General features: G+C 40.7%; 1 protein-coding gene across 2 annotated transcripts; it reads left to right on the top strand.

Moving 5' to 3' along the window:
• The first annotated feature begins 179 nt into the window (after nucleotides 1-179).
• On the top strand, nucleotides 180-27,963 carry HPS5 (HPS5 biogenesis of lysosomal organelles complex 2 subunit 2). 2 transcript variants are annotated; one of them, XM_075188398.1, is made up of 23 exons: nucleotides 180-245; nucleotides 9,041-9,189; nucleotides 9,675-9,785; nucleotides 9,969-10,033; nucleotides 11,338-11,530; nucleotides 11,923-12,056; nucleotides 12,770-12,985; nucleotides 14,291-14,362; nucleotides 14,451-14,539; nucleotides 14,612-14,790; nucleotides 16,364-16,522; nucleotides 16,734-16,893; nucleotides 18,111-18,234; nucleotides 18,765-18,917; nucleotides 19,506-19,586; nucleotides 20,534-21,027; nucleotides 21,975-22,092; nucleotides 22,696-22,851; nucleotides 23,266-23,385; nucleotides 23,660-23,773; nucleotides 24,280-24,386; nucleotides 25,340-25,622; nucleotides 26,418-27,963. In XM_075188398.1, the coding sequence occupies exons 2-23, from the start codon at nucleotides 9,088-9,090 to the stop codon at nucleotides 26,476-26,478; spliced, it is 3,291 nt and encodes a 1,096-aa protein (XP_075044499.1). In that variant the 5' UTR covers nucleotides 180-245; nucleotides 9,041-9,087; the 3' UTR covers nucleotides 26,479-27,963. The 2 variants fall into 2 exon arrangements, with proteins under 2 accessions (XP_075044499.1, XP_075044498.1); XM_075188397.1 differs by lacking the exon at nucleotides 180-245 and adding an exon at nucleotides 5,282-5,352.

Raw genomic sequence — 27,963 nt, 5'->3', positions numbered from 1 at the left:
AGACTTTAGAGTAATGTCATTGGGTGGGACGTGTGTTTAGCAGACGGTTGCTCAGGTCCTTCTTGTAAAATAAAAGTGAAACTAGCTGAGGCCAAGATAAAACCACACAGTGACGTTAGTAATTATCTGAGGAAGGAGAATGACCTGGAATTCCCCATCAGCCATTATACACTGGGACATTCAGAAACTACATGTACGTTATATAGGAGAACATTCCCACCCGAATGATTGATCCATTTATCCAGGTAAATGTTTGATATTCGCAATTATTTCCTTTTATGCTGAGGAATCGCAGAAGGGAATGTTAGATGCTTTCTCTCCACATATTAATCTGTTCCCAGAACACCATAGTCTCATTCAGATGAGTAAAGAATCGCTGGTCTGAACAGCAGAGATTCGCAGTCACTGGGATACATGACCGCAGTGTCTGCCCAGACCAATTCCCTAATGTTGGGGTTCTCTTAGAGCTATGAGTAAGTCTGGGGTACATTTGTTTAGACTACGTTTGCTCTGCCGGGGGGGATATTTAAAATGTGTGGACAGATGTAGAACAGGGAGGGTATATGTCAGTGTTGGCTAACTTGTGACACTCCAGGTGTTGTGAAACTACAAGTCCCAGCATACCCTTTCAGCAATAAGCTGCTATATATTGGCAAAGCATGCTTGGACTTGTAGTTTCACAACACCTGGAGAGCCGGAGGTTGCCTACCCCTGACCTAGGACATATACCAGTGTTGGCTAACCTGTGACACTCCAGGTGTTGTGAAACTACAAGTCCCAGCATGCTTTGCCAGTAGATAACCAGCAGATAGGTGGCAAGGTATGCTGGGATTTGTAGTTTCACAACACCTGGAGAGCTGGAGGTTTCCTACCCCTGTCCTAGGTCGTCTCTCAATTTTACTGTAAAAATAAAGCTGCCCAGCATTTGTGCAACAGTAGACTGTATTTCATTGTGGGCAGCACGGTGGCTAAGTGGTTAACACTTCTGCCTCACAGCGCTCGGGCCATGAGTTCAATTCCCGACCATGGCCTTATCTGTGTGGTGTTTGTATGTTCTCCCTGTGTTTGAGTGGGTTTCCTCCCACACTCCAAAAACATACTGGTAGGTTAATTGGCTGCTATCAAAATTGACCCCAGTCAGTCTGTCTGTCTCTGTGTATGTTGGGAAATTTAGAGTGTAAGCTCCAATGGGGCAGGGACTGATGTGAATGAGTTCTCTGTACAGCGCTGCGGAATCAGTGGCGCTATATAAATAAATGGTGATGATGATGACGATGGTGCAAAATAAAAAAACAATTGCTTCCCCCTCTGTATGGTAATATGATTTGCCAAGGTGCAAATTTGATCCCTTTAGCTGGATTTGCTCATAACTCTAAATGAGAACCAATGCGTTTTGTGTGGATCACCAAAAGAGCAATTTCTTACCAAACCCTCATTATACAATCTGTTTAATGAGACTAAAGAGTAGGAGGACTAGTGGAATCCTTTTCTGAGTTCATTTTTCTTTTGTTAATTAACTTTTCCTGGTAGACAAGGAGATAAAGTTCCATTTAGTGCAGTGGTTATGAGGTACATTGTATGCGATCACATTATCCCAAACCCTATAGTCCGTTACTGACACGTTATACAGCTGTGTGTCGCTGCTTCGTCAGAGCATCAGCTGTACCGATTATTATATATAAGAATACGGACAAAAGTTTAGGGAACACGGAAAGATCTTATTATGCCAATAACACCCATATGTGTGACATCAAGATTTTTTTTGTTAAATCTTAATTATCTCCAAATGAATCAATTTCATCAGCTGGGGCAGTAATTACCTCATATTTTCCCACACAGGGAAATCTTGAAAAAATGGCCTGTTTGGGAGACTTAGGGGTATATTTACTTAACTGCGGGTTTGGAAAAGTGGAGATGTTGCCTAAAGAAACCAATCAGATTCTAGCTGTCATTTTGTAGAAAGTACTAAATAAATGAAAGCTAGAATCTGATTGGTTGCTATAGGCAACATATTCACTTTTTCAAACCCCCAGTTTAGTAAATCTAGCCCTTAATGATGGGCAGGTATTAAATAAGGCTTTGGTGCATTGCAGGCTGGTACTGAAAACATTGGAAAGTAAAAGCGTTGGTCCAGGCAGATTCTTCATGATAGATAAGGAAATCTGCCTTGGATGGGTAAAGGGACGGGGATATATATAGAGGTAAAAAGCCCCATGGAAAGGCTATAATGTCTGACCTACCTTTAGGGTTGCTGTGTATAACAGCTCTGAGTAAATAAACATAATTACTACTATACATCCTGCTCTGTTCCTGAGACCCCGTTATCTGCCGTATTACTGTGACCTACACTCTCATCCATCCCCCGGATGTCTGGTGTTGGACCCAGCGTCCTCACTCAACTCTCTGCCTGCGATCCTGCATTCCTGATCCGGTAAGTGAGCAGTAAGGAGGAACCAGCTTCAGTCACCAGCAAAGAGGTGCTGCAGCAGCTACACTCACCACCCAGAAGCAAATGTCCAAGTGCCAATGAAAGACCTTTGTGGTGGCTGCAAGTTTCCCCTACAGCTGGCAACATCCCCCCCCCCCCCCCCACATGTCATGTCTCACAGGTCATGTGATGGATGTAGAAGCTGTCTGCTCTTATTCAGTCCTATGGGAGCAGCGCACAGAGCTGGGGCCACAGGTGAAGGCTCGTTGGACTGACTGTTGCCCAACCCTGGTATAAGGTGCTATAGAAACATATTATGATCATGTCCAGTGGTCAGGTCATGTTAGGGGTGTAGTGTCCTATGTCTGTATACAGTGTAATAGAATTGTATTATGATCATGTCCAGTGGTCAGGTCATGTTGGGGGTGTAGTGTCCTATATCTGTATACAGTGTAAAAGAATTGTATTATGATCATGTCCAGTGGTCAGGTCATGTAGGGGGTGTAGTGTCCTATGTCTGTATACAGTGTAATAGAATTGTATTATGATCATGTCCAGTGGTCAGGTCATGTTGGAGGTGTAGTGTCCTATGTCTGTATAGAGTGTAATAGAATTGTATTATGATCATGTCCAGTGGTCAGGTCATGTTGGAGGTGTAGTGTCCTATGTCTGTATAGAGTGTAATAGAATTGTATTATGATCATGTCCAGTGGTCAGGTCATGTTGGAGGTGTAGTGTCCTATGTCTGTATAGAGTGTAATAGAATTGTATTATGATCATGTCCAGTGGTCAGGTCATGTTGGGGGTGTAGTGTCCTATGTCTGTATAGAGTGTAATAGAATTGTATTATGATCAGGACCAGTGGTCAGGTCACGTTGGGGGTGTAGTGTCCTATGTCTGTATAGAGTGTAATAGAATTGTATTATGATCAGGACCAGTGGTCAGGTCATGTTGGAGGTGTAGTGTCCTATGTCTGTATACAGTGTAATAGAATTGTATTATGATCATGTCCAGGGGTCAGGTCATGTTGGAGGTGTAGTGTCCTATGTCTGTATAGAGTGTAATAGAATTGTATTATGATCATGTCCAGTGGTCAGGTCATGTTGGGGGTGTAGTGTCCTATGTCTGTATACAGTGTAATAGAATTGTATTATGATCATGTCCAGTGGTCAGGTCATGTTGGAGGTGTAGTGTCCTATGTCTGTATAGAGTGTAATAGAATTGTATTATGATCATGTCCAGTGGTCAGGTCATGTTGGGGGTGTAGTGTCCTTTGTCTGTATACAGTGTAATAGAATTGTATTATGATCAGGACCAGTGGTCAGGTCATGTTGGGGGTGTAGTGTCCTATGTCTGTATAGAGTGTAATAGAATTGTATTATGATCAGGACCAGTGGTCAGGTCATGTTGGGGGTGTAGTGTCCTATGTCTGTATACAGTGTAATAGAATTGTATTATGATCAGGACCAGTGGTCAGGTCACGTTGGGGGTGTAGTGTCCTATGTCTGTATAGAGTGTAATAGAATTGTATTATGATCATGTCCAGTGGTCAGGTCATGTTGGGGGTGTAGTGTCCTATGTCTGTATACAGTGTAATAGAATTGTATTATGATCAGGACCAGTGGTCAGGTCACGTTGGAGGTGTAGTGTCCTATGTCTGTATACAGTGTAATAGAATTGTATTATGATCAGGACCAGTGGTCAGGTCATGTTTGGGGTGTAGTGTCCTATGTCTGTATAGAGTGTAATAGAATTGTATTATGATCATGTCCAGTGGTCAGGTCATGTTGGGGGTGTAGTGTCCTATGTCTGTATACAGTGTAATAGAATTGTATTATGATCATGTCCAGTGGTCAGGTCATGTTGGGGGTGTAGTATCCTATGTCTGTATATAGTGTATTAGAGATGTAAATAAGTGATTGTCCAATTCGATCACTGTAGTTCCAAATCACAAAAATGATTAAGTTGCAAGGGGATCAAATATTTAAAACAAACATATTTTACAATAATAATCAGATGCAGGAAATAGGGAAGAGTTAACAGAACGATAATATATCCACCAAGATTAGTAGGCACAGCAGCCAGCACAAGAGTTTCTCTGGGGACCTCTGTCTTACTATAGTCAGTATAGTACATTTTATTCAATTGAGATAGGGTCATAAATTATGCTAAGGAATTTGCTGGCGATATATAAATAAATGTTGATGATGATTACTGATTAAATCAGTTCCAGGTATACAGATTATACAAGGACAATGTTCATTGTTACAATGCTAATTTAATGATAAGAGCCAGTGAATTTAGCACAGACAATGAGTATTGTGTACTAACAAATCCAATGTTGAATATAGAATAATGATGCAAATAGAGTGTTTAACATCCTAAGGTAATGCTGAATCTCTGCCAATGCACAGTAAATGAATATTGGTACAATGTCAGTTTCTCTAATGTCTTAGTATAGGAGATGTTATTCAATGGGAGTGCAATTATCATTGTCATAAGATCTCTTCGATGAATTTGAAGCCTTGTCATGAGCAATTGCTATTGCAAAAATAAGTACCTATGGGAATACAGTGATATTAAAACAAGTTTATTGCTAGTAATCTGAAAAACAGTTCTCATTTAATTCCTCTCTTCCACTTCATGGCCTGTCTCTCCCATAAGTAGAGTTCTGCTGCAGAACAGTCTCACAGAGACAGCAGATGAGACATCTATAATGGGAGGCATGTGATACACTAGTGAGACCCAACACTGTGACTCTTCCCCCCTTCAAATCCACACAGCCAATCACACAGCTGCTTACAACAGTAGCTTTCATGTCAACCAATGAGAAAGTCTCTTTCATCTCCGCCCTTTTAACTAACTGCTGTTACATGTGATGTGATTGTAACACTGACAACATTTTACCAGGAAGAGGACTGAGAGTGAGTATTGTGCTCTGAGATCACAAGTTATTTCTCTGGTGAGGTCTGTGCTTGTGTTAGTGATCCTCAGGGCTCTCACATAGCTGTGCAGGAATAAATCAGATACATTGCACAAATATTGAGAAAGTTTACTAAATGTTTATTAAACACTGAGGATACATAGTAGCTAATTGTGTTTTAGGTAGAACTCATCATAACGATTTGTTTATGCAAACTCCTGCCTGCTAAGGATACAGCTGTATTTACTGATTATTGTTTTGTTAGTAATCTAAATTTGCTGGGTTATTTGTTTTTTTTTATGGTTCAGAACAAAATATGCAGGTGATTACATTTCATGTAAATCACATTTAGAGGATTCTTGTTTTCTGAGATCAGAGCTAGACTTCAGCTTTGATTGCAAGCTCTATGTGACAGGTCTCCACTGCAAAATCTTTACAGCAATCTTGGTTGAAACTGATTGCAAGCTTGACTTTAAAAATCCAGTCTTCTACTATAATTAACCCATTCTGTTAATCTTTTTCCTTTTTTTTTTTCTTTTTTTTTTTTTAATAACTGCACATTCTAGCAATGTGTATATTTGTTATTAATGAATTGCTACGCAGGATTGCTATGATGACAGACACTGCTGCAGAACCTCTTACACCGCACTCCCTCATCTGCCAGTCATTGTAATGATTGAAAGCTGAACTTTCTTTTGCTGCTGCCCCTTTAGGTCAGCCAATTAGACATCTGGGTCTATTAACCTGTTCTGTACCAGTGGACAAATTTTAACCAGAATTCAGTGATAGAAACTGCCTGTTAACTTTTGTTCAATTTAGTTGTAAATGTTTAAACTGAGCCTCACTTGGCTGATTCTTGGCGTTGTGTAACACGTGAAGAGTTTAGTGCTGGGAATTGACAGAAGACCCGGTCACTTCTGCTTTTTCTGTGTGTGTGCCGATAGGGGCTGCACAAAATAAATCACATGACAAAATCTCATCCCCGAATAATGCTGCCTGCGGTAGGAATTTCAGTAGGAGTTCTAACCCAGAAATGTTTGGGCTTTGTGCTATGCCAATACATCTGTTACACAGTCATAGAAGAAACTTTTTAAGTTTTTAATTTTTTTTTTTTTTTTTAATCCTAAGTGAATCCTTAATTAATTTAATTGAGAATATCCATCTGAGAAACAGAGTAAAATATTTATATTAATGTAGATGTGATGTGTAAAGTTCTTGGTAGTTTCTGTCCCCCAAGGGCTGTGATTGTAAACTTCTTTTCAAGTTATAAGAATGAAAATTAATTTATCTAATTTTTTTGTTATCTCACTAGTGAGATATATGTATAATAGACCTTTCATAGTGTATGTATTCACCCAGCAGAGGTGGAATGTAATATAAGTACAAGGCAGATAGAGAGAGCAGCTGAGACATCTTCTGATCTCACATCACTGGGACTAATGACCTTCATAGGACGAGCCTGGGTTATGTGATCGATAATGGGCAGAGAGGACAGGAAGAGGCGAGACGCTGGTAACATAAGTCTGGGAGATGCTGGTACTGTAAACGCTGTCCTGATGTTATGTGCTCTGTAGAGATCTCTAGAGACCACTGAAGTGGAGATATGGAGACAGGGCAGAGTTCTGAGCCTGGGAGGGTCTGGAGTGAGCTGTAGATAGCACTCAGAAGAGCTGACAATCTGTGCACACAAAGGCTGGTGCGTTGGGATGGGAGGCAGGACATTTATCAGAAGAGCAGACTTGTAGTAATCTACAATTATGCTGGGACATCCGGCTATGTGTCCTGTGACTGCCAATATGTGCAGATCAACAAAAGAACTTCTGTAGTTTAAAGCGGATATCAGGCACAAGGTAATTTTAAAGCCACACCCCATCTAAATAATAGAGCAGTCCAGGGCCATAGTTCTGTCAATCCATCCTCTTTCAGACCATCATGTCTTTGGGACCATTCATTCACCCCAGTAGGGGGGAAAAATGACCACGGTTCTAAGATTTGTTCTGCTACTCAGTCTTTACAAACATACATCCCCCCCCATAAAAATAACGTCGCAATGTGTGGGACAGAGTCATCCCAAATGAAATATGTATAATTTTACAGCATACATGTCAAAGGCAAATGGACAATATACACTATATGGACAAAAGTATTCGGACGTTTGACCATTACACCAACAGGGACTGTAATGACATTGTAGTCAAATACATATACTTTAATATGGAGTTGGTCCCCCTTTTGCAGTGATAACAGCTTCCACTCTTCTTGGAAGGCTTTCTACGAGATGTTGGAGTGTTTCTGTGGGAATTTGTGCCCATTCATTGTATAGAGCATTTATGAGGTCAGGCACTGATGTTGGACTAGAAGACCTGGCTCACAATCTCCGTTCCAGTTCATCCTAAATGCACTCGATGTGGTTGAGGTCAGAGCTCTGTGCCGGCCAGTCAAGTTCTTCCACACCGAACTCACCAAACCATATCTTTGTAGTCCTTGCATTGTGCACTGGGGCACAGTCATGTTGGAATAGAAAAGGACCCTCCCCAAACTGTTGCCACAGAGTTGGAAGCATAACATTGTCCAAAATTACTTGGTATGCAAAAGCATTAAGATTGCCCTTCACTGGATATAAGGGACCTAGCCCAAACCCTGAAAAACAGCCCCATACCATTATCCCTCCACCAATCTTCACAGTTGGCATAATGCAGTCAGACAGGTAACGTTCTCCCAGGATTCGCCAAACCCAGACTCGCCCATCTGACTACCAAACAGAGAAGCACGATTCATCACTTCACAGAACACGTTTCCACTGCTCCACAGTCCAGTGTTGGTGTGTTTTACACCACTCCATCCGATGCTTGGCATTGGTCTTGGTGATGTGAGGCTGCATGCAGCTGCTGGACCATGGAACCCCATTCCATTACGTTCCCGCTGCATAGTTTTTGTGCTTACGTTAATGCCAGTGGAATTTCGGATCTCTTCAGCTATGGAAGCAGCAGAGCGTTGACGACTTTTAAACACCATGCGCCTTATCAGTCGTTGACCCCGCTCTGTGAATTTACGTGGTCTTCCATTTTGTGGCTGAGTTGCTGTTGTTCCTAAACGCTTAATCTTTCTAATAATATCACTTACAGTTGACCCTGGAATATCCATCAGGGATGAAATTTCACGAACCATCTTATTGCAAAGGTGGCATCTATCACAGAACCACGCTGGAAGTCACTGAGCTCTTCAGAATGACCCATTTTGTATCACAAATGTTTGCAAATGGAGACTGCATGACTAGATGCTTTATTATATACATTTCTGGCAAAGGGTCTGATTGAAACACCTCAATTCAATAATTAACAGGTGTGGCCAAATCCTTTTGTCCATATAGTGTGTATGAATCCTGCACTGTATAATCTACAAACTATAGATTTGAGTGTAAGTGTTGTCACCCAATGATGAAAGTCGGTGCTGAAATTATTTGCTTGTTTCACTTTAAGTGTCTTTAGAAGAATTTGGGGTATTTCAAGCACCTACCCTTACACCCTCACCTCACCTCCATTTATGGATCTAACATAATGAATTTCATTAAGAAAAGAAAATGTTTTTTGGTTTCTCACTTTCATATGGAGGATTAGTTCATGGATTATATTTGGAGGATAAATATGTATAGAATAATGTACAGTAATATATATCCTCTCTCTGTATAGGGGACGTAATGTGCAGTAAACGATAGCGACCTCTGCTCAGTGCCTCCATGGCTGCCGCGGTGCCGGAATCCTGCAGCCATGTTCTGGCAGAATTTGACTCTCTTGACCCTCTATTGTCATTGCTGCGCTTGGATTCCAGCAGACTGAAGGTTAGCTCAATGATATAAGTATATATATATATATATATATACTTTTTTTGGAGGGGTCACGCACACAGTTGTTATTTCGTGCATCTAAGCTTTGTTACGTTTATCCTGCAGGTCACGGAAAAAATTGGGACCATTAATCCCTGCACTAAAAAATTGGTCTCCCGGATGCTTTTAATAGAGAACATCCCGATTTTCTTGTTTTATTCACGTCCCTCAAATGACCTGCTTTATTAATAATTGCTATTCTTTATTTTTTTGTTTGCATCTTATGGGTGAAATACAGCAACTCTGAATGCCGTTTTCAACACATCTGGGTCACGGTAAACCCTTTTTGTTCTTGAAAGCAGCGGTGTTAAACGGTATTTCTAAGTGCTGTACTCCAGCCATAAGGAAGAATCAATCATCGTTTTCAAATCGTCAACTGTGGGATATGAATTACACAACAAAAGCGTTGTTTACAATAGTAACATTGTCTGTGGTTGTAGTGTACGTGTCTGGGGGTCTCCCGAAGATGGTTGGCGCTGGGGAGTTCGGGAGGTGGCCTGAACCTTATACAAAGAGATTGCTGGAAACAAAGGCTCTTCCTCACACACAAGGTAATCAGATGAATTTATTTTGGGCCTGTGACTACCGGCCAGAGACTGCTGGGAACTCTGTATTGAGTGACTATCTCTATATTTTTTTTGTTATTTTAATCTATTTTCATCCTGAAATAAAGTTTCTCCTGAGATTATTGGTAAAACCCCCTCCCTGTAACTGTATACGTGTTTCGCTCTCAGGAAGGTGCAATCGCCAGGGTGTCCTGCTGTCCTCACGATGACGATTTTGTGGCCGTAGCAACAAGGTAATAACTCTGCAACAACTATCCATTGGCAGGGGATGGATATATATATATATATATATATATATATATATATATATATATATATATATATATATATATATATATATATATATATATATATATATAGATAGATAGATAGATATTTAAAGTATTAAATATGTTTAGATATGGAAATACTTTCTACATTTTCTTGTGAGATATAATTAGGATTCCCTGTAAACTGTCCCAGAAATTTTACTTTAGGGAGATTACAGCTCATTACTGAGGTTCTGTTTCATCATGATCGATCGAAACCCTGTAACCGCGGAACATATTGGTATAAGATGTAGGCGAAAAACTGTGACAATAAACACTGCAAATAAGTAAATGTATTTCAAATAAATCTCGTCTATCGAGACAATGCAGAAGGTGGCATCATCATCATTTATTTATATAGCTCCAACATATTCCGTAGCGCTTTACAATTGGGGACAAACATAGTAAACTAATAAACAAACTGGGTAAAACAGACAAAGAGGGGAGAAGGTCCTGCTCGCAAGCTTACAATCTATGGGACAATGGGAGTTTGACACATGAGGTTAAGTCTACATTTGTAGTTGGCCCAGCCAGACTGCAAAGGTAAAAGTGACTCATAAGCTAAATGATCCTGTCATACAACTACCCCCTGACCAGCATTGTTGTGCAACGGGTGGTAATAGGGTAATGTAGTGAGGTTAAGAGGGTGGTTGAGGAATATTATAAGCTTGCTTGAAGAGGTGGGTTTTCAGAGAACGCTTGAAAGCTTGTAGACCAGAAGAGAGTCTTATTGTGTGAGGGAGAGAATTCCATAGAGTGGGTTCAGCCCGAAAAAAGTCCTGTAACCGGGAATGGGAGGATGTAATGAGGGTGGATGAGAGACGCAGATCTTGTGCAGAACGGAGTTGCCGAGTTGGGAGATATTTTGAGACGAGACGAGACGAGATGTATGTTGGTGCAGCTTTGCTGATGGCCTTGTAGGTTAGTAAAAGTATTTTATATTGGATTCGGTAGATGTCATAATCTTCTTTAAAATACTGGTTACCCAGAAGGTTTGCAGACCAATAACATACAGTACATGGTGATGTTTTTCCAGCGCATATAACATGTATTTATTTACATCATCATCATCCTCCTCATTTATTTATATAGCGCCAACATATTCCGTAGCTCTTTACATTTACAAAGTCTGTTCGGTCTCCATCTGTTCATCTGAAAATCTTTTATCTTTGTCAAAGTTGGCGACGTGCACAGTCCCATAGGACACTGACAATGTGATGTTTTTGCAGCCATGGGATGGTGGTCGTCTGGGAATTAAACCAGGAACGTCGTGGGAAACCAGAACGAATCTACGTGTCTTCGGAGCACAAGGGACGGAAGGTGACGTGTCTCTGTTGGGACACTGCCGCGCTCCGCGTCTTCGTGGGCGACCACATGGGCAAAGTGTCTGCTATCAAACTAAACTCCTCTAAGCAAGGCAAGGTAATGGCGGGGCCTGAACGGGACATGTTACTTGTACACTGTGTTTGGAAGTTCCTATGCAAAAATGGTTATTTAAATTATGAATAATATATATGTTGCCTATTTGTTGTGATTTTCTAATTTTACGGAGGTAACATTCTAAAGAATGGTCTATATATCCCTCTATTCACAAATGTTGGAGTTAAACTGGGATTAAGTCAAGTTACCAACAGATTTAAGATCCCTTTTCTCATTTTAAATGTAGAGGTCTTAAAAATTACTTGTAAATAAATAAAAAGTGACTTTGTTAACGCCGCTGTCGATGAAATTCCACTTTTGTGAGCTTGGACCTCTTCTTGTATTATACGGACCACTCAGGATTTGACGCGTTTCCTTATTTTCCTGCTCACCAGTCCGCGGCTTCCTTTGTGATGTTCCCGGTTCAGATTATCACGAGCGTTGACTCCCGTGTTGTGCAGCTGGATTACGTAGACGGCCGACTGCTGATTTCCTCCCTGACACGCTCCTACGTGTGCGATACTGAGAGGTAAGTGCGGCATATCTCAGATACAGCGTTTTTTACGCGTTTTTGCATCCTTAGATGTAGCATACAGTAATAAGGAACTGGTGGCCTTTCTTGAAAGAAATCATCATCATCACCATTTATTTATATAGCGCCACTAATAACGCAGTGCTGTACAGAGAACTCCCTCACATCAGTCCCTGCCCCATTGGGTGGGGCTTACAGTCTAAATTCCCCAACATACACACACAGACAGACATAGAGAGAGACTAGGGTCAATTTGATAGCAGCCAATTAACCTGCTAGTATGTTTTTTTTGTTTTTGGAATGTGGGAGGAAACCGGAGCAAACTCACGCAAACACGGGGAGAACATACAAACTCCTCACAGATAAGGCCATGGGTCGGCAATTGAACTCATGACCCCAGTGCTGTGAGGCAGAAGTGCTAACCACTGAGCTACCGTGCTGCCAGTTCTTTTCTACGTTATATAAACACCTGTTATTAAAGTTGCATCTTTACCAATCAACAGAGTACTGTAATAAAATGATATATAATAATCTCGCACTATGATAACTTATTGTATGAGACAATACACAGACGCTATACAAGGTGGAAATCTTACATGGACTGGGAAATTGTAATTTGTACACTGCCACGGAGTATGTCTGGTCCTTTATAAATAAATGATAATGGAGGATGATACTGACCAGAAGAATCTTAATTTGTCTCCATCAAGGGAGAAGTTCTGGAAAATCGGCAACAAGGAGAGAGATGGGGAATATGGGGCTTGCTTTGTCCCTGGAGGACAGAGCTCGGGTGGACAGCAGCCGTTGATCTACTGCGCTCGGCCGGGATCCCGGATGTGGGAAGTGAGCTTCGAAGGAGAGGTGCAGAGTACTCATCAGTTCAAGCGTCTATTGTCCTCCCCACCTCTGCCGATTATTAACACACGGTAATTTAATGGTTGTATAGTGGTTTGTGTGGGTCGTGACGCCTTTACTTGTCTGCATGAAGCTATCTGGTCCAGTTTTAATTTGGACTTAAGGGTTATGGAAGTTAAGTTTTACCTAATCCTCTCACTATCCTTGTTCTTACTTTGTAACTCCTAATCTTGTTTTGCATAATAACCCACTCACCTGTGGCACATTGGCTGCCTCGGTGTCCAACGGGAGGTGAACGCAGCTGAATAAATTTGCCCAAGTAGTGATCAATAGATCACTAGACAAAAGACTATTACAATACTCAGGGCAGTTTAAACCCTGAAAGTGGTTCATTGACATTTTTTTATTTTGTTTGTTAGAACTACAATGTGATAAAGTTTGTCAATGTGATTTATAGTTCACCATTTGGAAACGCACTCAAACTATGTTCATCTTCAAGTAAACACAGTGCAAGGCAGCCAGCCATGGCTGGATTTTAAGCCCCTAAGTACCTTTAAAACCGAGCAGTATTCAATTCAACTACATTGTTCTACTGATTGACTGAACTTCCTCCCTTTGTGAAAAATTAAATCTTGCTTTTAACAAAGGAATTCAGTTTAGATAAAGGGGGTGAGGCTGAAATATGGGAGGTGCTACACAGACTGAAGTCACAGTATGACGCAGCAGATACAATGGGGTATAGATTATCCCCATCCTTTGTGTTTTTGTTTTTTTTTAGTTTATTTTTTATAACATTAAATCACTCTGGCAGGTCATAAGAGTAATGTTGGTATTTATTTACCATCTTTCTTCTGTTTTTGTTATTCAAGCTGCCATTAATGATTGTGGACTACCATGGCAACCACAGTTACGTGACACATGATGTAGTGAGCAGAGAGCCTTTGGAACACCCTTCTGAGCTCTGTCTGTACTGTGACGATCTCCTCCTCCCCCTCTGCCATCACATGAGCTGCAGATAGCTAAGAGACTGTGACTGTGTAGCAGACTGACTGTGTCTGGCAGCCATGTTTGTTTGCCAACCAGAGAGCTTTTGAAAATAGAAATAATGATTTCTAGAAGGATAGCTGAGAAAGAATTAAGCATTCTTAAAACTTACTTAACTTGCTATTTAAAGAAAAATAAATCTTCTATGTGGGATTGGTACACATAAATTTTGCTTTCACGACAAAACAGAATAGAATATTTTATGTTTCTGCAGACAGTCAAAATACTATTATACTGTTAAATAAAACGCAAATAATGTTCTGCTGTTCACTGAATGACGTTACCCAGATAGAGTCCAGCCCAGCAATAACTCTGATTCTCTCCATCTACAGGTCCGACCCCCAGTACGATTCTAGCCCTGGTCCTCCACAGTCTTTAGCTTTTGCCAAACTTCTGTTTGTCGGGTAAGAAAAGAGAACTTTCTTCCAGCTGAGCTGATTGGTGTAGAGCTGAGTCTCTGAGTAACGTCCTTTTGTGTCTTCTCCCCGATAGCGAGCATAGCCTGGTGACTTGGACAGACCGAGGAATTTACGTGTTCATCCCTCAGAATGCCCAGGTTCTCCTCTGGAGCAACGTTAAAGGTCGGTTCTATTGACCTGTAGCCGCTGCTATGATGTTTCTTGGTGATTTTAAACAAATCCGGTCTGCTATAGGCATCCAGGACATATCCGTGTACAAGAACGAACTGTTCTGCCTGCACGTCGACGGGAAGATCTCGCACTTCTCCCTCCTGCCTGTGGACCGATGTGTGGAACGATTGATCAAGAGGAGCTTGTGGGGTCTTGCGGGCAAAGTCTGCTCTCTGTTCCAAAGCACAATCGTCTCCAGCAAAGTGAGTCACGCCAAAATCCCATAAAAAACAGAATATATATCTACATATATTTATATCCTCATCGTGGTGCCCTATATCTATATATAATGTATTTCCTGATTAATCTTCAAACACAGTGTGGACGCAACTTGCAATTAAAAAACACAGATGTAACTTGCACGTCCGCCAGTATTCAAATACAAACAACTCTCAAATGTTTCCATTTGAATCTGGGTGTAAGTATGCTCTGGCTGTACGGTACTTGCCGTATACAGACAGTACAGACTGCAGGATACTCACAATGCATATGTGCAATACCGAAGTCCCATCAGATCGAATGCAAATTAATTTTATAAAAGTTTTCGTGCAACTATACTATACTATAATCCTTAATAGAAATATATTTCCAGAATTATTATTTTTTTAATTTGATTTTTTTTTACATGAAATACACATTAGGATTTTCTTAATATATTCTGTACATAAACTGCATTTTTATAGTTTTTAATACTTCAATATTTCTAAAGGTATAAGGACGGGGAAAATGGGGGCCTAAGAAAGTCGCACTAATGATAGAGCATATCCCGTGTTACAATACACATTATTCTATTATAAAATGTACAGGGTGCTACCATTACCTTAGAGAAGCAGATGAAAAGTTTAATAAAAGAAGGGTTTGATAGGTGCACAAATGCTCTTAATCTTAGAAGGAGTATGAATCACTTAAAACGTAACTTTTATTACTGACATATCAGCGAAATATAGAATGAAATAAAAGTGTTAAAACGTGATGTGTACTTAAAAGTTCGCTGGATGCTCTACTAGATCCTATTGATCAATAATAACATCCTAATGCTGGATCCTATTAATATATCATACAATATGAATTAGCCCAATAGATCAATTATCTCTCCACGTCTGGTTTTGATAATATAAGGTGAATCATCATAGGGTATAATCAAGAATCTCTATAATATAGCCATTAGAACGTACATATCCCTCCTGGCTGACTAGATAATACCCTTAGCTGTCTAGCTATCAAGGGATCTATGAGGCACGGTAATCTAGCAAGAAATCTTCGTAGGTCTATATATGGTGTATTGCTAGCTACCTAACTTAAACTCCATCTAACTTTGGATCTAATAGGAGCAATGAAAAGGATCTGAGAATTTTAGAATAGGTAAGTAGAAGCACCCAGCGAAACGCCGACGCGCGTTTCGCTATGTGTGCTTAGTCGTGGCTTGCAAACACATATTGAGGCATCCGTACATGTACCTAAGGCATGCCCTGAACTTGAATCGGATAAATGTACGTACGCTAGACCTTGGCACACTCTTACCGTACCTGGGCTATGTGCGTTCGCCCCTTCTCTGTCCCGTTCTGCCCTTCAAGCCGTCGGCAGTAGGAAGTGTCATTTGTGTTTGACCATGTATTGCACGCAATTGCGTTCACTGCTGTAGTCTGTGTCTGAGCCTGCGCAGAGCAATTTCATGCAAGATACAGCACGATTACGGCCGTAGATGAATCGGTCGGGCCCCTGATATATAGGAACTCTTTTATTTTAACCTGTCTTTTGTATTTGTTTACCCGTAAGGCTAGGAAAGTATTGCCGATGGATAAGCTGGAGCACTTAAAGGCTCAACTGGACCTTGTGATCCAACAAGACCTCATCGCTCAGCTGGAAGAGATTCTATCCAAGCTGGAGCCCATGGATTCCGCCTGCAGCAGCAGACGGAGCAGCATCTCGTCTCACGTGAGTGTTTCGGTAACGTACCACAGAAGAGGAGAAACTCATACTGCAGTTATTGTGTATCCTTGTAGTCACGTTGCACACATCAGTTACTGTGACACCTGCGTTATTCAATGTCCGATATCTGTCTCCATATATTTCTGAACGTTATATTGGGCAGCTTGTAGTGTAAGTTTAGCGATTAGCCGGATGCTGAACGTCACTCTCGTTACAGGAGAGCTTCAACGTATTAGACTGTGGCATCTACCGGGTGATCAGTCGTAGAAACAGCCAGTCTGACGAGGACTCCGGGTCCCTGCACAGTCAGACGCTGTCCGAGGACGAGAGGCTGCGCGAGCTCTCGGCGCAGCCGGACGAGGAGCAGACAGAACTGGGTAAGAGCTGGTTATGTAATGAGTTATATTCAGGGGATGGAGCAGATACAAGTATGGGATCTTTCATCCAAAATCCGGTTATCCAGACGTCTCAGAATGCACACAAGAAAGTGAAATGAGTGATTGTACAGGAAGGGGAGAGGGTAGAGTGAGAGGAAGGTGATGATAAGTGGGGAGAGCAGCAGTGACTCATGTTTGTTGATGTGAAATGGTAAATAATGGACACTGAGAATTCTGGAGGAGACAGTAACTCTGTGCATAGACCTGCTATACCCCATAACGGAAGCATTAGTGCTAAGTACTCGTACGTTAATGATAAGGGTTAATCTGCGTAACTATAAATGAACGTGGATCCAGCACACTATGTGTTAAAGTCAAACAACTTGTGAATTTGCATTTTACCTTTACACTTTGCTGACATAGGGTTTGTGTCTAGAAGACTGTGATAAATAAATATTATCATTGTTGAAAGAACTGTTGCATGTTCCTAGTATTGAACACACACAACCTGATCACTGAGAGCTTCCTCCCACAGACACACAGAGGAGCACTGCTACACAGGGTAATGAGGAGGGGAATGTGATGCGCACACACACACAAGCTGATCACTGAGAGCTTTCTCCTACAGACACACAGAGGAGCACTGCTACACGGTAATGAGGAGGGGAATGTGATGCACACACACACAACCTGATCACTGAGAGCATTCTCCTACAGACACACAGAGGAGCACTGCTACACAGGGTAGTGAGGAGGTGAATGTAATACACACAGACCTGATCACTGAAGTCCTCTTAAAGACACTGTGAGGATCACTGCTACATAGGTTAATGAGGAGGGGAGTGTTATACGCACTGCATGATCCCTCGCCTCCTCCATTGAGTGTTCCTGTACAGAGCTCTGCTACACAAGGTATTGAAGAAGGAATACTATACACCCAGATATAATCACTGTGAGGAGCTCTGCTACACAATTTATGGCAGGGCATCATGTGAAAAGACCAAATGTAATTTTGGGATGTGTTTTTAGAATATTTTGGGCATGGTGCTCCACATTACAGAGGAAAACCCTTGTTGGTAAAATTCTGCATAAAAGATCCCATACCTGCATCCGGGGACACTCCACCGTGGTGCAATGGTGCTGTCAGCTCGTACATAGTTATTGTTTTGTGTTGCTCATTTCATTCTTTATTTTATCATGCATGTGCTGCTCGTCAGACACCGTTTCTCATGCATCTGTGAATATGGAGGGTAATCGGACAGAGCCCATCCTCCCGTTTGCGCTCTCATTGCCATTCCGCTCCACCTCCCCCCGCATGTCTCTTCAGGCTGTCAAAGAAAGGTAAAGACTGAAACAATTAGCGATAAAGATGATAGGAAGCCAAGGCAACTGCTTTAGTGTAATGGAGCAAGACCATGCGGAAATCCATGGTCAGTCGTCAAGTGACGACTGGATCTGTGGCCGTATTGGCTGTATGTTTGCATTGGCTAAATGACCAGAACTTAAGGGGCTCTCATGTAAATTGGTCAGAAGAAGACCTCATCGTCCTATTTGTGGTCAACCAGATGTTCTTATGAATAACAAAAGAAAGTGTTGGAACGATGGTTGGGGGTTAGGCTGATCTGGTTTGGGGTCGCTCTAACCTATTTACAGCGTTTCTTCACCTTCCTCTTAAAAGCCCCAAATCTTTCACCCCGATTTTGACTTCAATTCTTATAAACCCTGAAATCAATAAGATCTATATAAAATAATCTGATTGGTATTAGCAGGTCTATTATGAAAGGACATTTGTACGTTCGGTTCATTGGTCGCTTTTAAAGTGTTTTGAATGAGTTTTGGGTAAACGCCCCTTTCCTCTGCTCTGGTTCCAGTGTTTCTAGCTTTGTCCGGAAAACTTCAGAGAAAATTGGAACCCTCCACATGAGTCCTGAGATTAGAAGAAAGCAGGAGGAGGCCAAAGAAGACGAGCGGATCCCCGACCTGTCTATGACTGAGGTGTTCCAGCCAAAGGATGAGAAGATGGGGTGAGTCCATTCTGGGGGTATTGTAGTGGAAGAAATGTATTTGTTCTTATAACTGAGTGATGGGCTCTAATGTCTGCTGCTTGTTGGTAAAAGTCATTCTGAGATCAGTGGTCTGCTCCGATGCGTTACTGTCCAAATTCTGCCGCTAGGGAGGATCCTCCCCCTCCGATGCAGTACTGCCCAGACTCTGCCGCTAGGGAGAATTCTCCTCCTCCTCCGATGCGTTACTGTCCAAATTCTGGTGCTAGGGAGGATCCTCCCCCTCCGATGCAGTACTGCCCAGACTCTGCCGCTAGGGAGAATTCTCCTCCTCCTCCGATGCGTTACTGTCCAAATTCTGGTGCTAGGGAGGATCCTCCCCCTCCGATGCAGTACTGCCCAGACTCTGCCGCTAGGGAGGATCCTCCACCTCCGATGCGGTACTGTCCAGACTCTGCCGCTAGGGAGGATCCTCCACCTCCGATGCAGTAGTGTCCAGACTCTGCCGCTAGGGAGGTTACTCCTGCTCCTACATACTATTCACCATCTGCCCTTGGAGGCCGTACAGGATTAATACTTCTTTCAAACCTTCTACCATTTAATTTGCAGGGTGGACCCTCCGCAGCCCCCGCAGCCCTCTGTAGAAGAAGTCCTCTTAGGAGAGCTGAAATCTGCAACGTTGGAGACCATGTAAGTGATAATACATTACAGACAAACATTTTATTTATCCATTGAATATCTTGGTAAAATCATTTATAATTTTATTTATTTTTAATTTCCAGTTTACTTTCCATGAATATTTCTAACAACAAACATTGGCATTTAGAACACTGTTGTGCTCATCTGCATTTAATGTGCACCACTCCCCTGCATACAGGGGAGGCAGCCGATCTCAGATTTAATGCACCATATTCCTATGAAACCAATTTGTGCCTCATGAATATTCGGCTTCATGTGCCGCAGCGATGTCCCCAGTCCCATGAAGCAACAGACTGACCCCAATGTCTTTAGGTGATGGATGCACTTTAGCACTCTATGGGGGTGGGGGATTCAATTAACCACAAAGTGCCACCGTAGCCTCGTGCCATGTGCTCTTGATGGTTATTATGATGCTGGAATCTCCGCTCAATTGTGCTCGCACCTCTGTGAGACTGAACCCACCGATCAGCTGACACTGACAGGTGAGGACTGGAAATGAGCGCTATCCTGCAAACCGGTACAAGACGGTGCATGAGTTAGTACTGTAAAAACGCTACTCTACCTACCAAACCGCTACAGTTAGAGGGATGACTTAGTATGATGAGATTAGGTTAAACCAGGTGCGGTTTACTAGGGTCAGAGCGCCATGGGTGGGGTTAGAACAACCAGTAGCCAATCAGAGCATTGTAAACCGCACCAGAGTATTTCCAGTCGGTCAACTCCTGCGTTCCCATGTGTGGGCAGGTTTTTTCATGTGTGCGGCTAAGCCAACATAATATATATATATATATATATATATATATATATATATATATATATATATATATATATATATATATATATATATATATATATATATATATATATATATATATATATTTGCTTTTACTTTTACACTCATGTCAATTTGTTGGTAGCAAAATGATTTTATTTTCTAGGCACAAAATCCAAGATCCTCAGGTTTTATTTGATTCAAAAGCAATGGAGGAGATCTTGCAAAACTGGCTGGCGGTCCTTGAAAAAACCCTAAATCCCCAAGACGGTCGCAGTCCGTGCCCACCTCCAGCGCCGCAGGAATCATCGCAGTTGTCTGAGGATGAGGACGGGGTTCACCTGGAACCGCTGAACACAGAGGAGAGTGTAGAGGAAAAGACAATCGTCCTTTCTGAGACTGAGGAAGATCTCCGCTTCCGAGTCAAAGCTCCGTGTCTTATAGAGGAACGTTTACACAGAGATGTGTCTCATTTAACAATGATGTGCCTGGAATTCAAAGTATTTCCTAACCAGTCTCATTTGGATTCAGAGACGTGTGCCTGCCGCCTCCTACGGAAGTACTTCTTTCTTCTTGACTTTAAGAGATTAAAACGCTGCATTTTACTGAATTACAGAGACTCTCCCAGTGTCTGGAATGTCTACATTGAAGGTTTAAAAGGTGATATAAATACATAGATTTTTTTTATTATTATTATTATTATTATTATTATTACTACGTTTTATTTGTGTGTAGTTTAATTTCATTTAGTAATTTTGATTTTGATGGCATTCTATTCTTAGTGCCAATTGGTTACTCTATACATGGATGGAAGGAGGCAAACTCAGCATGACATCTAGTAGTGTAAAAAAAAATTTGGGCTGCTGCCAATGTTGGGAAGAATAAAGGGATATTGGCAACATTTATTTTAAAATGTTAACACCCAACAAGATCTATTTTTAATATCTTCATTTACATTTCTCCTTTTATCTCCTCTTTTGCCCTGAAAATGATGCACAAACATACGCTAAGATTCAAGGGCCCAAGGGTGAGAGTCTGTACCGAGTATGCACCAGAACCTTACCTGCTCACCTGACACCATAGTAGCTAGAGGACCCCCTACCCATTTGTTATGTCACAACCCAGATGTCATACATTTTTTGCCCACTAGGTTGCGCTCCCAATCTATTCTATTATTAGAGGATTATCGGTTCTCAGTAAGATTGACAGGAAGAGCTCTGGGATAAAATAAAGGGAGGGTGGATAAGAGAAGACAAATAATAGCTACTGTACTGAATTGTCAGCTTTGCAAGCAGACATACTAGCTCCATCATAGAAATTAAGTCCTATAAGAAAAAAAATTATTCACCCATCTCTTAATATTTTATGTTGTACATATGTAAAGGAAGAATAATATTGTGTTAGGTTATTTTTAGTTCAGCATGGGACTGTTTGCTGCATAGTTAGGTGAAACTTTTATAAGTTGTATTAATCTAGCAGGTACATGTTTTATATGATTTTTAATCCATGGAGTTTATCATCCAATATAAGAATTGGTTTTCATAATTTCCCCAAAGGATGTTATCAAAATTGTCCTCCATACAATCCGGTTTCTTCTTCCCCTGCAGAGGTCAGTTTGGGTCCTGTCGCCTTGGAAATCGAGAAAGGCGACTTGGTGAGCGCGATACAGACGTTGAACAGCCTGGAGCCTTGGGACAGCCCTCTGCTTCTTGCTCATGTCTCCAGGTAATTCCTAAAATCGTTCCATCCAATCATTGCGTGAGTAATACAGGAGAGCGCTTCATACTGGATATAAGAATAGTGTATTAGGTGTGAGGCTAAAGATTCTGACCTCTGTCTGTCCTGCCCTATTTTATGTTTTGTATTTCTGAAATAAGAGATTAAGGTATAATAATCATGTTCCTGGACTTTACCTACCTGCTGAGCAGCTGTTACTGAGTCCCCTTGCTTAGCGTATATGCACTAGAGAGTCATCGTTTTTTTCTCTCTATCCCTTTAATTTCCTTTTCCTTACCAGCCTTATTAATGATTGATAATCATAACCCCATATAACTGGATGGACAAGAAATGACAGAGCTTGTAAATAAGACAGACCCAGCCCCCAATGTTTAACCTGTCTAGTATATGCTTGATGTAATTAAGCAAATACATTTTTTGCAGCTGCAATTAATTATGCAGCGGGTCCTCTGTAGATTTCCGAGGACTCGTGAAATAAGCGCGGCTTAGTAAATGTATTGTAAAGTGTATTCTATATTATTTTTATTTTTTTTGCTTTGACACGAAATCTTTCACTTTACGTTCTGCTCACTGTGCCTCTGTTTCACTTAGAGTTTATGAAAAGTTTGGTGAAGCAGCGGCGAGGTCTCTCATTAAGTTCTACCCTTCCATCCTTCCTGCGGACGTCGTACAGCTTTGCAGGGGAAACCCAGGACACTTCTTGGCCTATTTGGACAATCTTATCAAATCAAAGCCTGAAGAACAGAGGTTGGAAGATGTTTTTTTTTATTTGCTTTTCCTAAACCGTTTTATTAGTCATAAGTTGTGTGGAAAATGATTGTAGCGATGCATTCAGGCAGATTACCGAAACCCACAATTACATTTTGTTTTTAATGATCTTTTCTGAGAGATGCAGTATCCAGTGGTCTGCAGATAGGATGGGGCCATTTATTAAACATGGAGTAAAGGGGCACTAAACTATGGCAACCAATCGGATCTTTTCTTTCCTTAGCGTAACTTATACTAGAATGTTTAAAGGTAACATCTGATTGTCTGTAACGGTGCGAATCATATAACACAACAACCAGGAAACGATGTGATGTAAACATTCTAAGAGATTATATATAAGCAACATTTGTCAGATGATCAGTAATTATTTATATGCTGCTATGTTCATTCTAGATCACCTTTACTGCAGACCCTTGTTCAACCCGAATCCTTAAAGCTGGATTGGCTTCTGCTTGCGGTTTCCCATGATGCACCTCATTCCACAAACACCGTAGATGCTGATGGAACTCCAAGGTTAGAATTATGGTTGGTCTGTGTGTTGTATCTCCCCCGCCCCCGAGGGCCTGTGTGTTACACACCCCTCTCTCCTCTCCCCCCAGGTGTGCACTTGTTCCATTTTTATTTATCTTTGATACCCAGTATCAGCATTTTCTTATTGTAATACTTATTATATTGTTATAGAGGTAATATGCGTATTTCTGCCATTTTATGTCATTCATAATCCTTATTTTGACATTTTATACATGTGACCCCCTGTAACTAAGTATATATAATCCTTTATTTTCAGGCCTCGTTCCCACCTGTTCACCTGGGGCTACGGACAGCTCATATTGCTTCTAATAAAGCTGCCGTCTGACTTTCCAACCAAAGAAAAAATGTTGACTATTTGCAAAACATCTGGGTAAGGATCTTACTGCAGTTCATACCGTGTGTGTGTATGTACATATATATAATATATATATATTAGTGTATGAGAGTATAAGTTACTCCGTCTAACAGGGCTGTGTAGATTGGACACGTGGAATACAGTCCAACAAGAGGGGGTAGAGAGGCGTTGGGTATTTAAAGATGGACATGAAATAATGACACTAAGAAATTGGTCAATCTATTACTATTGTATCATGTAATATTAAATGCAGGATGACGTTATCATTTATTTATATAGTGCCACTAATTCCGCAGCGCTGTACAGGGAACTCACTCACATCAGTCCCATTGGAGCTTACAGTTTAAACACACATGTCGGGTAATTTATACGGCAACACAGTGAATTATTCCGGTATTCCATGTGTGTGTGGATCCATTTTGTTCTCTTGAATCAGTCTGCCCCTTTATGTAACTACAATGATTAACTTGGTTATTCTGTGATTTATATATAAAAGATGATTAATTAAGCTCCTTTCTTAGATATTGGCCGGGATATATTGCGCTTTGCTTGGAGCTGGACAGACGGCTGGAAGCGCTGACCTACATAGTGTATCTTGACGACATGAACCTAGTTGATGAAAAAAATGGTGAGTAAATGCCTATAGTCTCATCACTACTTAATACTAACGTACAGGGCAGTGTGCTATACTGTGGTTTTCATATAGTGGGTCTTATTTAGTGGTGAGACGCTTATATGAAACTTGGTGCATATTAATGGCCTGAAATACACTCCTGTCAAACAGCCTCATGTGGAACAATTTGCCTAATTTTGTTTTTGCATACAAACAGCCAAGTTATGTGTAGAAGCAGTAATTATTTTATCATGTTTGGTGCAGGAAAAATAGGCCGCCTCTTCTTTAAATAACATCATTTCTTGGGATGCTGCATTTTTTAAATTAATTTTTTATTTGTGTAATAATGGTGCAAATTTCACAACTTTTGAAACCTAGGAGTATAGATTAGGAAGGCAGCCATAAATCAAAACACAAGCCATAGCTTCAGAGGATAAATAACAAGATGACGTATAAGAACAGCTGCTGTTTCAAGAGCGGATTTCTGTCACAAAATCAGTGGTGTGGGATCGGGGGATGATAGTTACACCAATAACGCTGTGATTTCTCATGTAATTGTGACACTAGTGATGGGATCTCTGCTTCGCTGTGTTTTCTTCTAGTTAATAGCTGGAAAATATCTCTGTGTAGGTGACAACTTCTAAAGCAAAAAAAACAACTGAGGGAAAATTGCTCAAACATTATCTAGAGCTTTTCGTGTGGTGTTTTACAGGCCAGAGTGACAATGCTGTGCAATGATAGATCCTTCCTTGACTGTTGACATTCAGCTTGTGTGATACCAGCTGAAGACTTTAAATGTTGATATAAATCTAACAATACTGTTTTTTTTCCAAAAAAACCTAAATGCCTTGGCTATATCCCCACAAGATTTGTATAATTACCGAACTTATTTGGCCAGACACAGGGTAGCATAGGGCATCCTACTTGTCATCACCAAACATCGTGTCAATATATCTGTTTCCCGTTAGGTTTATTACCGGAGACAATGGATGAATGGAAGTATATTGTGCATTTGGCACAAAGCCGCGTGACCGATCACCACCACAACACCTCAAACGGAGATTCCCTCAGCAACGGACATTCCAATTGGACGAACTGCATCACCGTGGAAAACGTGGCACTTCTGTTGGCAAAAGTGATTGGTCCAGACCGTGCCCTGCCTTATTTACAAGACTGGGGTGTGGCTGAGAGGTTCTCGGAGAGGTTTTCCAAGATCTGTGAGGTGATGAAGGTGGCTGAGAAAAGACAGAGGTATGTTTTATGTAAGATAATATAAATGTGGTACTTTAAATCTGTAAAAATTTAGTGTCAATGAGACGATCCCAACTTGGCCTGTTTTTAGTGAGTAGGTTGAAATCTGTGTGTTTTTTTGTTTTCAGACCTCAACAGTTTCTGACTGAATATCTAATGTGGTCAGTGTTGATGAATGTAGGGAAAAAAAGTGTACTGTAGCGTGTTGTGGGTGTAGATTGTAGTCAAACGCACGCAATATCAATTAGATGGGTTTGTCCCAAAGTAGACACCTCGTTTACATAATTGCTTAAATTACAGATTGTATGAAGTAAAAAAAACAACTGGCTACGTTTACTAATTAATTACAGAATAAATTACGAAATGTACAGCGTAAAGGCACACGAAGCCAATTTTTTTTAAAAAGCTTTACCCTATAATTTATATAGTGGAGTTATTTTTGCCTTTTTAGGTAAAACTTTTCTGAGCCACAAAGGGCACCCAAAGTTTGTGTCTAAACTGTGGCTCCCACTGGTGGAAATATATTGCACATTTGTATAAACAATAGTATTAAATTTAGTTAATACTTTGGTATGCGTTCAACAGCTTGACATTCCGAAGGTCAACAGTATTGGGCCGACATTTGAAAGGTAGACAGACTTGTATGGTTAGGGATATTATTGTTGACCTAATAATACGGTCTATATATTTGAATTGTCGACTTTCCTACCCTGCCTATATTATAAGGTCGAACATATGTATCACATCCAATAATTGTGTTTCATGGATTTATCTGACTGTTGTCTCTCGTTGCAGAGCATTGATTCAGTCTATGTTGGAGAGATGTGAAGGATTTCTGTGGTCCCAGCAAGTCTGACCACTTCCGCTGTGATAACCATCCTGGTAAAAGTTCTGGTTGCTGACAGTTCCTGGATATTTTTTTTTTAGTCATTATTTTGGTATTGAAAGAGCAACAATAAATGGTGCCTTCAGCTGATCTAGATGACTAATTTAAGTCTGGAATTTGCAACATTTGGGGACAAAAATGTTCACGTGATCTCCTCTCTCCATATCCGTGGGTTCCATATTATTTATATAATGTATAAAGTCATAAACCATGGCACCAACAGTTTCTAAGGTATGAAACCTTAGTACCCACCAAAAGAACACAACAAGAACTCATTCATTTTGGAAGAACACAAGACTCCAATAAGCTGAATATCCTGTTTTGCAAAGAGGTTTCCTTCAGACCGATCTGAATGTCCAATGCAAATGGTGATTTGATATCTCAAGACTTCAACGTGTCCAACATTGTCGTAGACAATCTGAATCGATCACTGTTTAAATATATCATTCTGCTAAGCACTCTAATACATCAATAACTAGATTTTTTGGGGGGGTTAAATATAATTTTTGTTTTGCACAAAGGTTAATGTTGAAAGAAGGAATGCAGATTTGGGTAGATTTCGTAGAGTATATTCTGTGCTACATACACAAATTAACTGAATGCTTGTGCTACGACTGCGTGCAATAGACTTTGCACACAGAGCAGGCAGCCATCTTGGGCCAATAATATACATGAGAATGCAAACTAAGCATTCACTTTGTGCCTCAGTGATGTCACTGGTTTCTAGCCAATGGATAGGCTGCTTTCTCATTAATATGGCTGCTTTCTCAGTGACTATATAACCTATGCAGTAATGATTGTGCAACCTTTTCTGTATCCGACAGTGACCAATCGGAGCTTGGCTTAGATCGGTCTAATACTATTTAGACGAATGAAAGCGAATACCTGATTGGTTGTTTTGTGGCCTCACTCATTTTTGCACCTTGTGTTAGTTATCTACTTTTGCGTATTTAACAGCTGTATTTAATAAGCTACGGTTAAACAGTTCATAATGAAAATCAGCAGTAAAGTAAAAAAAATTATAATATTGCCTCTGTCAGTTACCATAGACCGGATTTTGTAAAACATTTTATACTTCTTTTCTCATTTACTTTATTTACCGAAGCACTTAACTCCTAGTCACATTTGGAGGATCTTAAATGATACAAACTAAGGTATTTTGGGAAATTGTTACAAGAGATGGTATTGAATTAAAATCAGTGTTATTGAAATGCCCATTTGTACCTGGGGTGGGATCACAGGACAGAGTTATTAGATTATTCAATTTACTGCACAAAATCTTATGTCTGCCCGTCATGAATAAAGGTCAATGACTTACGTGGATAATGGTTTTAAGACGTTTTGAAGGTCTTGTGTTCTCGGTGTGTCAGACCAGCAATACTCTTGAAAGGTCTGACATTAAATCACCTGGAATTCCTTTGTCAATGTAAATAATTAAAATATTTCCTGATTTAA

This window comes from Mixophyes fleayi, chromosome 10, assembly GCF_038048845.1.
Source record: "Mixophyes fleayi isolate aMixFle1 chromosome 10, aMixFle1.hap1, whole genome shotgun sequence".
Taxonomy (NCBI): Eukaryota; Metazoa; Chordata; class Amphibia; order Anura; family Limnodynastidae; genus Mixophyes; species Mixophyes fleayi.
This window is presented reverse-complemented; position numbering and strand designations above follow the sequence as displayed.

What these genes read in the sequence shown, in the direction of transcription:
- HPS5 (XM_075188398.1), top strand. Translation starts at nt 9,088, where the DNA reads ATGGCTGCCGCGGTGCCGGAATCCTGCAGCCATGTTCTGGCAGAATTT. An exon ending in CTTCTTGCTCATGTCTCCAG is followed by an intron (nt 22,093 to 22,695) that starts GTAATTCCTAAA and finishes TGTTTCACTTAG; the next exon opens with AGTTTATGAAAAGTTTGGTG. An exon ending in TCAAAGCCTGAAGAACAGAG is followed by an intron (nt 22,852 to 23,265) that starts GTTGGAAGATGT and finishes TGTTCATTCTAG; the next exon opens with ATCACCTTTACTGCAGACCC.